General features: G+C 42.2%; 1 protein-coding gene across 2 annotated transcripts in view; it reads right to left on the reverse strand.

The window, feature by feature from the left end:
- The window catches only part of ctnna2 (catenin (cadherin-associated protein), alpha 2), a 306,322-nt gene that overhangs the window by 83,109 nt on the left and 209,403 nt on the right, over nucleotides 1-13,810 (reverse strand). For both annotated transcript variants that reach the window (XM_084561584.1, XM_084561583.1), the window contains one exon: nucleotides 1,672-1,752. In XM_084561584.1, coding sequence (XP_084417710.1) covers nucleotides 1,672-1,752 — 81 coding nt within the window. The remainder of the gene's footprint in view (nucleotides 1-1,671; nucleotides 1,753-13,810) is intronic.

A 13,810-nucleotide genomic window follows, 5' to 3' on the forward strand; every position in this document is an offset into this window, starting at 1 on the left:
ACCCCTGAGTCAATAGAACATCCTGTCAGAGTGAATATCGCCTGCCAGCCTGTCAAGCAGCCCCACCAAATGCCCAACGGGAGGGAGAGTTATAGTCCCATCTGGAATGATCCCCCGGTCTTCAGAGGTCAGAGATGACACAGCCATATTTGCTCTGAACAGGTAGCTGCTATTGTTAAGGGAGAGTGCCTCTCCTGCAAAAATAAAAAAATGAAAAAAATCGTACACTGCATGAAAGGAAAAGGTAGCTTGGGAGTGAAACTCTATTCAGGCACCACAAGTGATGTCCTGTTGGTTTATAAATGGGTCGGCCTTTTCTGAAGCAAGATGACTGCTCCAGTGTACTCCAGTCCGTCCTAGAGGATGTGTGATACAAGTCTAGGAGGGTTTTAATGAATAAGAACTGAAACAGAACCTCAGGAGCATGTTTGAGAGATTTTTACTGCACGCCCATGATAGTACCCATTCAGAATTTGAGAATCAAAAGCAGAACTGGGACCAATATCCCCGAATGCTTCAAATATATCAGATTGTTCGCTTAAAGTCTTGGAGGGGAGTTCTCTATATGTCTAGCCATATACAAATGAAATCTAATCACAGAACAAAGAGGAGAATACTGGTATAGCTATTTTGGCAATTTCTTTCACTGAAGGAATAAACATGTTGGGAAACCCAACAAAGACTGTGGTGGAGTGGGTCAGTGGATAGCACCTCTTGCTTGGTTGGAGTCTTGGTGATGGTTTTGTCTGTTTTGAAGTGACATTTAGTCTGGATGTTTATTATTCCTGAGTGAGTTCCAGCTAGTTTTTATGATTCTTGTTGCAAGTGAACTGTCTAGCATCACTCAAAGCACAGACTCAAATGAACCCCCGTGATCCCTAATAAAAATATCTACTGCTTGTAACAGCTCAGCCAAGAACAATTATCATTTATTGTGTGAAAGGTCCAAATGTGATACACATGTGGAGGGCTCCTGAGAACAAATTCAAATGAAAGCTGGGTCTCTAAAGAATAGGTTTGGAGATCACTAACAATGAAAACCAGTGAGGATCTTACTAATAAGCAGCCATTTGTCGATCATTCCTCTGTGCCACAGACGTTCACTGAGGAATAAAAACTATTAAAAACACATCAGTGAAACACTGTTCCACCCTGGGATGTGTTTCTTAAATAAGACGGAATATATGCGCAGTAGTCTTAGACTACTAAGACTTAGTAGGTTTCATATTAAATTACATTTTAATTTATTCCTTGGTTTATTATTGTGTTTTTTATTTTATATAACATTAGTCTTTTAAACTCTTTTTATGTTCAGAACTTGGGAGTGGCATTTGATGTATGACTTGCTGTTAGTGTTGTAAAACTCAAGTTAAACTGATGGATTGTTTGATTCAGCTGTAGAGAACAGACCCAAAGATATTTACAATAATCTTGTTTAAAACAAATCTGACAAAAACTGCCAAAAATGTCTAAGTCTTAAAATAATCTATCCATCTATGTTCATTTTCTCCCTTTCAAAGGAGAACTGAGATGGTCTGGGACAGTGCTGTTTTCCTCATGCAGGATGTATGTATGTGTGTAACTATACCAGCCTTTATAGTGGAAAAGTTGCGCCTTCATGTCAAAAGGTGCATCACAAGGAGAAGATGATGAAGATGAAGATGGACTCACCTGTCTGCGCAGGTCCCTGGTCTTTTTGGTCATCTTGTCAATGGCTGAGTTCAGTGGGTCGCCTTTCTCTTTCCTCCCAGTCTGTGAAAAAGAAACAGAAATACCGTGTTAATACTGTACATGCCATAAAAATCTTGTCTGTTGGATCGAGCATTACACCGTATAATATGTTTAACAGCGGGCAATATTTGGACTTCATCATAAACCATGTGCTGACATTAGAAGCGTCCCTTAACCAACCGGAGTCATTGAAAACATGACTGTTAAACTGTTTTTAGATTACCTAGCAACTAGCCTATCTGGCAAGTATCAATTTACTTGTCGCCAATTCCCCTGGGTGCTGCATTTCCTGTCAATGCCAACTCCCGCCAGTGACTTTAGGAGGGTGCAGACTACCACGTGCTTCACCTGATACATGCCGAGTCACCAGCTGCTTCTTTTTCTCCTGACGGTGGGGAGTTTCGCTGAAGCACAGAGCTTCTCGCTGTTCCTGGTTTCCCTACTCTCCAGTTAACAAGCAGGCAACCAGTAGGAGTCGCTAAGGAAGACACTACAACAGGATCTTTTTTTTTTATATATACAAAAATATATGACTCAGTGAAAAACCCTGTCAAGGAAGTGGTTCTACTTTCGACTATGCCACCTGTGCGCTCCATTTACCACTTACAAGCCCTACTGTTTTTGCTCAGAAACCATGGAGAAGAGAGGGGTGATTTATACTACCCCAGTTATTGGATTTCCACTTTTACTATCTGACTTAGGATGGCAGCTTGGCCTGAAGGTTAGAAAAATGGTCTTGGTGCCTCGGAGCGAACCACTTCTGCTCCAGGACACACACTAGTATACTTGGATCTTTCAAGGGAAATGCAAAGAGAGTGTGTCTTAGACTTATGCTGTTCTAAATGTGCTATTTATGAATGGATTTTTATTCTGACAGTATAGATTATTGCCACGACTTAATTAAATGTGTAAAATATTTGTCAAAAGCCTCACCGTGGTCATGAATTTCTAGCAGATATAAGGGTATCGCAATCTTTCATGATCAGTGCATTGTCTTTTTGGCAACCTGATGCGTTCTCTCTTGTTCTCTCTTTAAAGGAAAACTAAAGTTAAAGGGATAAAATAATGGATTAAAAACAACAAAATTAGAACAAGTGTGTGAATTGGGACATATCTAAAGAGTATAGGCTTCCTTTGAAGTGAGGAATGTTCCACATTTACTTGTTTGTTACTAAATCACCATGAGGGTCCCTCAAATGCCTGCTGCGTGCATTCAAATGCTGCCACACTTGAAACTGAATATCTATAAATATATCATTCATATTAATTTTCCGTGTCCTTTTATTTTGACAACTGAGAAATGCAAAAGTGTGGCTCGTCTCTCCTTTGAAAGGGGCTCTGTTGTTTTTCGGGATGGTGTGATTCACGCTGTATGCAAACAAGTTCAACAGAAAAAGACAAGCAACCAAATCTGCTAATTCTAAATCTGCACATAGCTGCGGATTCTTTTTACTGCAATGTTTATGCTGAGTAGAAGAAGAAAAAAAAAGGTTAGCAGGATGATCAACAGATTGTAAGACGCAGTCATCTTCTGTCGATGCAATACCGGCATAGAAGCTTATTTGTATCGTTGCCAGGCAACCATCTGACAGTTCTGCCCAGCATAGCATGAAGGCAAACAGCCAAATCGCTTACCAGCCTTTGCAGGAAAGCACACACCTGGTGACACGGATTCCCGTTCATCCATGTCTTCTAGAGATGAGCTTTTCTTCAGGTGTAGTGACCACTCCACAACAACAGGGCGTAAGTAAAAGGGCCCTTTTTTTTTTTTTTGTCGTTATCCCGTTTAATGAGACTGCAAATGTGGTTGCTTATCTCTGCGCTGCTGCCCTATTGTTTTGCCCTTTTGATAATTGAGTGGAACAGAATGCCTTGTATCTGTCACAGAGCACTAAATGAGCCCTCATCAAACACACACCTCGTGCTACACTCACCACAAGGTTAACACCGATTGTCACTTTCAATGCCTTGGTCACTATCAGCCTGTAAAACGAGCGTTTCCACATTAGTTATGAATATGGCTCCCATCACGGAGAGCAGTTAGAGAGAGAGGGAGAAACAGGCGGAGGGTTGCTACTGTGAACTCACGGACACGACATGATTACATGGAGTCCTTTCTTCGTGGTCTTATTTGGCTCGGGAGGTGTGTGAGCGCTAGCAGATACTTATGGTTCATCTATCTGTGAGGAGGTACCATATTTTGTAAGTAATCAGCAACTGCTCCAAGCCAACTTTCTCTTCTCCTGTCTTCAGGCGAAAAAAAACCAAAAAAAAAAAAACCCTTGACATTCAGGGTGGTGCCAGTGTGAGGACAAACAACTATAATCTCTCAGTATTTTTCCGCATTTTGGATTTGTCACGCTGCAAACCCAACATGCGCTTCAGTGTAGGTATGTACTACAGGGGGTTTACGTGCGCGCAAGGTCATTACGGTATGACAAACTACCGCTCAGTGAAAAGAGCCTGGATGCATAAAGGCAGATGTGATTCCCTTTTCAATCCAATGTGCTGCTGGCTCAACCCCTTGGTCAAGGCTCATGTAGTATGAGTTTTTGTTTGCTTATTCTATGGTTTGTCAAGCCTGTCTTCCAACAGCAAGCGCACAATTCATTCATTAGGCTGGCACTCATAATTCAAACCATATATTTTAGATTCAGCTCCACTGTCAGCTAAAGAAAACCCACCTGACCCCACACCGACTACTGTACAAGTCACATTCTGAAACGCAGAAAAAAGGCTTTTCTTGTGTTACTGATTGACACAGGGGGAGGAGAGGAAATGAGACTAGCGTTCAGTTGTTCTTCCATTATGTGCCTCACACCCATACAAGCACTCACACTTTGATATTCGTGCACAGACAAGCTCCTCTATGCCAAAAGCAGAGGACATGGTCACATTAGTCACCGTGTTGCCTAAAGAGCCTAATGTGTCATTAAGGCTCCACAGAGGGATGCACAGGATTATAGATGTTCGCCGCTGAAAATAACAAGGGGTTTAACTGGAACCTTTCTGAGGACACTTCAAACATATTCATATGATAATGTATAACCGACAACCTTAATTGAAAGTGAAAATGGTCTGGGCTGGAGGTGACACAAACAACTTTGCTCTACATTCACATGATGAAGAGAAACACTGATAAACCTGATTTATTTATTTATTTTCTAGAATCTGAAATCCCAGATGTTTTATTTCTCAAACCTCTGAACTCTTTAATCTGATTTAAGGAGATTAAACAGCACACTGATGTCAGGCTCGGGGGACAAAACCCTGCACCTGTTATTTTGAGCTGCTATTGACAACCAGGCGTAGTTACTGGTGGGTATACGTTCTTCTAGCCATCGCACACACGGCTTTTCTAAGTAATACTGAATCTATGAGATCAGTGCAGAAAGTTTTGACAGTTACAGTAATTCAAGAAGACTACCAGCACTAAAAATATTCCTCCCTTATGCTGCAATTCTGCTTTGACATGTCACCGCTCCTTCACTATGGGTTGAGAAATGCATTGCTCATGCTGGGTTTTTTTGCAAAACATAAAACACTCAATTAAAAACACTACGCATGAATCCCCGATTGCAAACATTACATACAAAGCGGCCCGCAATGATGAATCATACGTTAGTCAATGTGTCAGGCTCATATTCAGCTCAGCTCGGTCAGAAATGTGGTCTTTGATATGTGCACGCAAGGGTGTGTGTGAGAAACCAACTGAGTAGGACCACTGTATTCGTGTGTCACCAGTGTTTATCTGAAAATCTATTCGATTTTCCTCCATTCCCGTCCAGGTGTGCCATGTATGTGTAAGCACTTGTGCTTTCCAATTCACGGCCATTAAAAGCTTGACAACACGGTTGGCTGTTAATTCAATTGTCTCCCATACAGCACCATTGATTGCGTAGTTTTTGACTGCCACATAATGGAATGTGCATGTTTGGTTTTTCTGGTAAACACAATTCCCCATAGCGCTTTGCAGACAATGTTCCCAACTGTTCCCCTCCATTATTTTCCACCCCCCGGTGTGCACTCATTCATTCTCTGCTGGGGAGAGAGGAAGATAGAAGAAGGTGTCTGAAAAAAAAAAAAGCAGCAGTGTTAGGGGCAACGCAGGCAGAGGAAGAGGAGTTATTCTTGCCCACTCAGGAGACGGCGGCTAGTGGAACGACTGGGCTGTAAGTGCGCTCGCTCTCTCAGGCCCTCCAAAAGTCAGCATGTAATTCAGTGGCGTGCTGCAGTGCAAACTGTTCCACTGCATTTCTGACCTTAAATGCTATAATGATGGACTACATCATGTAGTACTTTTTGTTCATGCTGAAAGGAGACGTAAAATTAGAGTTTAAGCATTACGTCAGCAACGTGAAATACAAAGGTGCACGAGGGGTTGTACCGACTAGTCGACTAGTCAGCTTTACTGCTGTGCCATGACGCTTTAAGCAGGAAGTCGACTAGTCGTCGATCATGTGACAATAGCAACATGGATGGTTATGAGAAGACAACTGAGGAGCCCAGTGGGTCGTTGCAGCAAACTAGCAGCGATTATTCAAGTGTGTGGAAAAACTTAACTAAACATGAAGCCGATTCTACCATGACATGCAGAATATGGAAGTCAGTCCTGAAATACAACAAAAGTACTACTGCAATTCACACTCGTCCGTAAAGGCGTCCTAGCAGAAACACTAGCAGAGAAATAATCCAAGTCCTCTAGTAGGCAGTCAATTAACAACTTCACCAAACGTCCTGTGGTAACAGAGAGAAGGAGGATGCACATCAACAATTTGTTGCTGAATTACATTGTCTAAAGTTATTAGATCTTTAGCTGCTACACAGTAAAGTCTTCGGAGATATACTGCTTTTTTATTTATCCCGGCTACATTATCCTATGTCACGCTGTGAAGTATTATTAAACGCAACTGACTATCTGCAGTGCACAGTATTGATAAGTACATGTATTTATGTTCAGGTTTGCTGTGTTCTATTAGTTGACATTATTCCTGTGGTTGTAGAGCGTGCTTTTTGTCCTGATGACAGTTAATGCACCACGTGAGAGTTGCCAGAGCTGAGAGTTTTTATTATATTAGAAGTGTCAGACTGATGGTGTTTATGGTGTTGCCGTGGGCTACGGCCGACAGTAGCCCGCGTTCAAGCTTACATTACCTTGCAGAAAAGCCTCCCTTGTGTGAAACGCTACAATATGTATTCAGGTCAAGAATATAGATTTCATTGTTGCAAAGCATTACTTTCTGTGTGTTTATTAGTGACGTCATCGACTAGTCAACGTCGACTCAACTATTACTGTCGACTTGAAAAAAATCGGAAGTCGTTCAACTCCTAAGGCGCAAAAATGCAGTATATCATACCTTGTGGCTCCTTAAATTTTCAATTAACACTGTTGTTTATGTCCATTGTATGGTAACTATAAGCATTAAGTGAATAAATGTCTAAAGCTTTTATAATGGAAATACGCAGAAATATAAAGGCTTTCTGACTGCATTCATTATTAACTGAGCTAAATTCCTTTTTTTTTGTTTTTAATCACCGTGTCTCTGCACCTCCTTTAAAACTAATGCAATAAAAATGACGGTGGGCCAGCGAAAGAAGTGAGAAATGAATCTGGTAATTCATAGGCAATAACATGGCAAATCAAAGGAATGGGCAGATGAATCAGAGGGATGAAAACAGAAGTCAGGTGGAGGGGGAGCATGAGGCATTGTGTCTCATTGTCTCCCAAGATCAATGCGTTAAATGATATCAATTCCGGCTCCTTGTCAATTCAATTAGGCGGGAGCGAGAGGTACAATTACTGTCCAATGTGGTTACACTGTCTGCAGCGGGCCTAAAGGGGCAGGCAAGCTGATAACGAGAGGCAGAGAAAGTGTTTGTGTGCGTGTGTGTGTGCGAGTGAGCTGGGGGTTGGGGAGGATAATAGTGGTAACATGTTGGTCGGGTTACCAGCAGAGAATGTGTAGTCAGATTCTCATCAAGATAAGTCGTGCTCCCTTTGCTGTAGTGCCACCGACGGGACAATTTGACTTGTCCTCATTAAGTGCAACTTTAAAGAGGTGCAACGGTGCTATCAGCTAGTTTGATTACAGGATACAGAGAGAGAAAACACACTACGACGCTTCTGGCTAGAAAAGATGCTTTCAGATGGATGAGTGGTTCCGATTAGAGGTTTTTCCCTCATTTTTAATGAGATGACAAAGCAAAGAATAGACGCAATATGATAATCTCATTAAAGTTATTCTAAACCATTACATATATATTTCAGGCAAAGAAACGTCCTTTACCGTACAAGGAGGGATTTAAAAAGGTCATTTAGCTGAATACCTTCTGAGTCAAACGTGCTACGTGCTAATATTAAAGGACATTTAGTTTTGTCCTGGATCCATTATGTACAGCCTTTATGTGCAGGGTCATGTAAGGGAGGGAACCTTGTCACAAGGCATACGCGTAGAGAAGACAACCATTCACACCACTCAGCAGCGACAACCATGCACACTTATGGAAAACTGGAGTGCCACGTTTCTATGGTGTAGCAGTTCTATTCATCAATGGGGTCAGTATGTTGTGTCCACGTTGGTCTGTAATCGCACATTTTAAACATGGCCGTAGTCAATGTTACAACAGAGATGTTGCAATACACTTGTGCTGTGACCTATTTATGTTTTCTTGTTGGCAAACTAAAAAGAGGGCGAAGAGGAAGAGAAATAGGCATTTTCACGATGTTATTTAATTCATACATTTGATTCACATAATAGTGTTTCAAAATGTCGACAGCTTAACGTAGATGTAGTCTGAGCCACTTATTTTCATCCAGTGCATGTAAAATTAAATAGATACATAATAATATATATTATATATAGCTTGAGGATGCTTGAGGATGACACAGAGGGTGAGAGGGACGTTTTTTTTATTTTTTGGTACTAAGATACACTTTGTGGTGTAACCTCGACACAGCTTCAGTGATGTAACCGGGGTCACGCAGTGTTGCAGGTCTTACATCAGAGAACCTCACCCAGGTGACCCAGCCGGGGGTCAGTAAAAGTTTACTCCGTTTATACACTGAACATAATAACTTCAGGATTGTGCTCTTTTTTTTTTTTTCTACCTCCCATTGCATTGATCACAAAACTGAAGCAGCAGTTTGTGTTATTTGTGTGACAGGCAGCGCAGATTGGTGAGCAGCCTTGCACAGGAGCTACACATGATTTTGGCTGACACTGACCGGACACATTATTTTTACACCGAGCCTCCCAAGGCTTCACATGGACTGGATATTTTTGGGACTGTCTCAGTTCTTCTTCTTCTTTTTTTTTGGTTTGTTCTGCTGTTTACTGAGAAATAAAACAGAATATTTTAAAAGATGAATATCTTGTTGTAAGCACTGATTAACAGATGAGCTGCATTCTGTCTTCAAAGACATGTATATACTGTAGATCTGAACACCAGACTTTCTTTTCTTATTAACTAGATCTAATGAAAGTGATAATGACCCAAGGCAGGTTCTCCCAGTCCTTGAATCCCCGCTGCTCTACATGTTATTCATCACCCTTTATGTTTCACTAATTGTACACATCTGTTACAATTTTGAGGAAGGTCTACAAAATGAATAGGTGGCCCATACAGTCGCAAACACACCAGAAACCAAATGTAACTACGGTTACCAGAAATCTTTGGCTGTTTGCATCACACATCCTGCGTCTGGCTCTTAATGAACAACGTAATATCGAATAAGGGGTCACTGATCTTTTGTTTGATCACATATAGCACCAAATAAATATTCAGGAGTTGCACCATTTCATTATTTATTGATAGCAGCAACACACTTAAACACCTCTTGAATCTAATAAAAGTCTACTGTGGGAGAATGAACGCGTATACAGAGCTCCTGTGAGGAGCCTCATGGCAGCTTCTTATATATAAGAGCTTCGTGTCTTTGCTCTTTTCACATGGTCACCCATGGTATCTATAACAGTGCTGTTTGAGTCTGGCGGTCTCTTGTCAGTTAGAGTTAATACAGCCTGGAACGGCACAGCCTGAGGAGGAGCCCGAGTGCCTTCCGGCACTAGCCCTCTTATGTTTAATGGCTGATGCCGTTTGCTTACTCCTCTCATTACACTGGCTCATGTTTAGACTGTGGGCCTGTCACTGGCTATTAGCATCTGTGGTCAAGCAGGCTGTGGATCAGGGGAAGCATCTGGCTTATCATCAAGCACATCGTAAGTATGAAATGAGCAGTTTGCTCAGGATGGAGTAAACACAGAATGAAGGATTAACACCCTGCGTGAATGGAGACACGTTGAACTGAACATAGGACAGAATAATGAGCTGCTGTGTACATTCATCGAGGCAGGAAAATGGGATCAAAACAAATTCTTCCATTTATAGGTGAGTAGCTGGTCGTTACAAAGTCACGTGGGTTTCAGGCGGGCACCACCCTCAGATGTTCCTAATATGACTCTCCACCTGTCATTTACATAGAAGTGAAGAAGCTACTTGGATTGGAATGGTGAAATGTCTTCTACTTTATAGGTTTCTAGAAAAAGGTTGCATGTCAGGTTATTCTTGTGGCTATTTTTGCCCTTGCCTAATGAAAGGACATACAGGTCCCAAAGTCCCAAGCTGGAATCGACCACAGAACAGTGGGATGGTACACATATTACACTACAAGGGCATTAGGGCGTCCTCCTATTGAACACTTAGCAGTGAGTGATCCGTTCTGAGTTGGATCTGCTGGTCGGCTGAGGCCTTTCTGTGTGGAGTCTGCATGTGATTAGGAGAGGCATCTCCAGGTGCTACGCGTTTCTCCCACAGTCCTAAGAGATGCAGTGGTTGTTGGATGGATGGATGGATGTTGATGGCCACCTGTCTGTCTGTGTTAGCCCTGTGATGGACTGGTGCCCTGTCAAGAGTGTACCCTGCCTCTTGCCCGATGCCAGTTCGGATAGGATCCACTTCACACTACATGATGAGAAAGAATAGCTAACAGATGAATAAATAAATAAAAAAATAAACAGGGCTGCAGATAAAAAACATCCTGTGTCCTCTGTTCGATTGCCAAATGCAAAGAAAGCGTATTCAAAAGGTACAGGATATTGTTTTAACCAAGGCTTTGTTGAAAAAAATCCTTCATAAAAACTGACCAACGTTTGTAACGGATCAACTTTTTTTCCATAGATGATGCCTTTAGGATTATCCATTTCCCTTCAGCTTCAGTTAAAAAGTGTTATGAAGCCATACAATATCATCTTCCAGTTCTGGTTTTAAAGAAAGCCTGGAAAAGTAAGCCATGCCAGTGACTGAGCTAGCACAGAAACAATAAAACAAAGATTGCTAAGGAACATGTGGAGAGATATCATTCCTGTACTGTCTAAAAAAGTTGACCTAGCGTACCTTCCTGTACGATGAAAAAGAACACGCTGTAACTTTGCCTTGGTGACCACAGTTTTGTTGATCATAGTTCCTGTGCTCTTGGAAGAAAAAAAACAAAAGCATGAACAGAATGCCGAGGGTTAAATATTAAGTGTAGCGGGCTGTGCGCCGAGGTTTAGGTGCATAGTTTCAGGAGAAGAAGAAGAGTGAAGGGGAAATGTCTGGTTATCAGACAGAAAGAGAGAGCAGGGAATAAAAAAGACTAGTCCTGCAGCAGCAGTATGGGGAGCTAGAGCAATGCTGCCTGCAGCCTCCCTGAACTGAATAGCAAGTAGTTTGCGAGGGAGGGACTGAAGGAAGGGCAGCAGGAGAGAAGAGAAGCGAGGGAGGGAGAGGCTGAGAATAGGTTAGAGAGGGTGAGAAAATAAGAGAGCGGTGTGATATCTGTGAGAGCAGAGCTGTGGTAAAGAGGGGGGGGAAAAAAGCCAGTCAATGAGGTGAGAAGAAGGTTTGAGGATCATTGATGTACTTTTGTTTCACTGCAGAGCTGAAAAAGTCAATTTATCACGCTTGCCTGTACATGTATGTGCAACCATGACGTGGTTGTCTGTAGGTACTGTAAGGACTGCAGCTTCGGCACAAGTCAAACACATATCGCCTAGGACACACTGCAGGTCAATCCAATTTCAGGGACCTGTTCTTAATACCACAAGACATAATCCCATTTCATCCTCATTTTCTTTAATGCGTTGCATCGTTCCATTTTTCGCCTCTCCGTAGCGGATCAGACCAAACAATGACATGACATTAACAGGCACAAAACAGACTAGGTCAAATTCTTGAGGAATTTTCATTTAAACGGATGTCCCTGAACTACACACTGTATGTTCTCACTGTACATTCCATATCCAGAATGACAGAAAATTGATGTTGCATTGGTGGCGTTGACATTAGCTGTCGTGTACGTTAAATACATAAGGATGCTGATCTCCTCTTGTGAATTAGTTTAACATAGTAGTACACAAAATCTATAGACACATGAGTTCTTGCAGGGTATGCTGTACGGAAGTGGTCCATTTTAGGTAATTTAATTTCCAGTGCTGTGCATACTTCAAAATGAGTCAGCTGGACGTGAAGTAACTACTGTGGAGATGGTAGAATTGACAGAAATGTGCAGAGCAAAAAGGAAGCGGATGACTGTGTCGTCTAGACACTATCCACTTTCACACTTGCCTCAGAGTCCGTCCCTGCTTGCTCGACGGTCTCTTTCCACTCATTGTCAACTGTCAAACCCACCACTCTCTATGTGACCTTTTAACTATACGCTGTGGAGCACGAGATTACAAGTCAGCCAGGTAGCTCGAGAAGCCCAAAATGACTGACGAAAAGAACAGGTCTTTCAGACACAGATGCATTTCGGGCCCATTCCATCTCTCACATGCAGCCTCCCACAATATGACATGTAATGGTGAGGCGAGCAGCGCGGATGGGGTGGTAGGCTGGGGGTGGATAGATGACACAGACACTCACAGAGGCATAGATTCAAATCATACACAAGATGTGAGCCGTGAACGAGCCTTTCAGCTGTTAATGTAAAGGCTGTGGTTAGCAAAGGCTACAGACAATGATATGCGTGTTTTTGTGTAAACCAGGATAATGATGACTCAAGCGGCTCCTCTGGGTGGGTTGCTGTTTCGTAGGTAGCACTAATCAGGGATCAGGGATTAGGGTGGGTTTGGAAAAATATGTACGTCTATATATTAAAAAAACAAAACAAAAAAAGAGCCAGCAGCAGATGAAATAAAAACATGCTAATGATAGCATGATAACACTGACGTACCCACTGTCTCTTGTCGCTGAGCCCACTGTGGAGAGAGTCACTGCGTGAACAAACACAGATATACTGTATAGAGCTAGACAACAGGGTGTTCTGCTGCTGTAATGATCCAGGGTGCAACAACTTCAAAGGATGCTGGAGCTGGCTGAACTGGTGAAATGATTATGTCTCCCACTATCCTTTCATGTCGGCTTTGTCAGTCCAGCCAGGCAGCAGCGCAAACTACTAACAGAGTTGTTGCTGCTATTAGCTGGGAGGAATAAGGAGAGGTGAAGCCACAGAATATCTGGATGTGACGTAAGGGCACTGCGTGAGGATGGATCAGGGGATAGGACTTACTGCCATGGTGGGTGTTTGGGGATTGATGTCTTTTCAAAGGACATCCATTCTCTTCCTTAAGCTGACTTAGAAAATGTATTCCTACAATGGCCACAGCTGTTCCAGCTCCAACCTCATTTGCAGGAAATGACATGCAGACATCACCCTTGAAAAATATTAGCTGTCATTTATCAAGCCGTCCTGGAAACACTGGGAGAGACATATGAACCTCTCTACAGCTTATTTATTAAACTGTCGCACAACATCTAAATGAGCACTGATTTGATCACAGACTGATAAATGGATTCAGCTGTGGAAACAAGGACATGCTGTACCGGTCTCTTATTTACATATGACAGACCTTCATTTGTGTGTCTTTGGCTGTTCTTGGCCTGTTAAAAGCGATGCCTGGCACAGCTAAATCGCAGTACACGACTTCGACACAGAATGTGGCATAAATGAAAACCCCTGCTTAGCAATCATCTGTGCTGCTTCATAAAGACATTTCACATGCTTACATAAAGGCCGTATGTATCATCGTATAAGAGCAAT

The sequence above is a fragment of the Chelon labrosus genome, assembly GCF_963514085.1.
Source record: "Chelon labrosus genome assembly, chromosome: 2".
Taxonomy (NCBI): domain Eukaryota; kingdom Metazoa; phylum Chordata; class Actinopteri; order Mugiliformes; family Mugilidae; genus Chelon; species Chelon labrosus.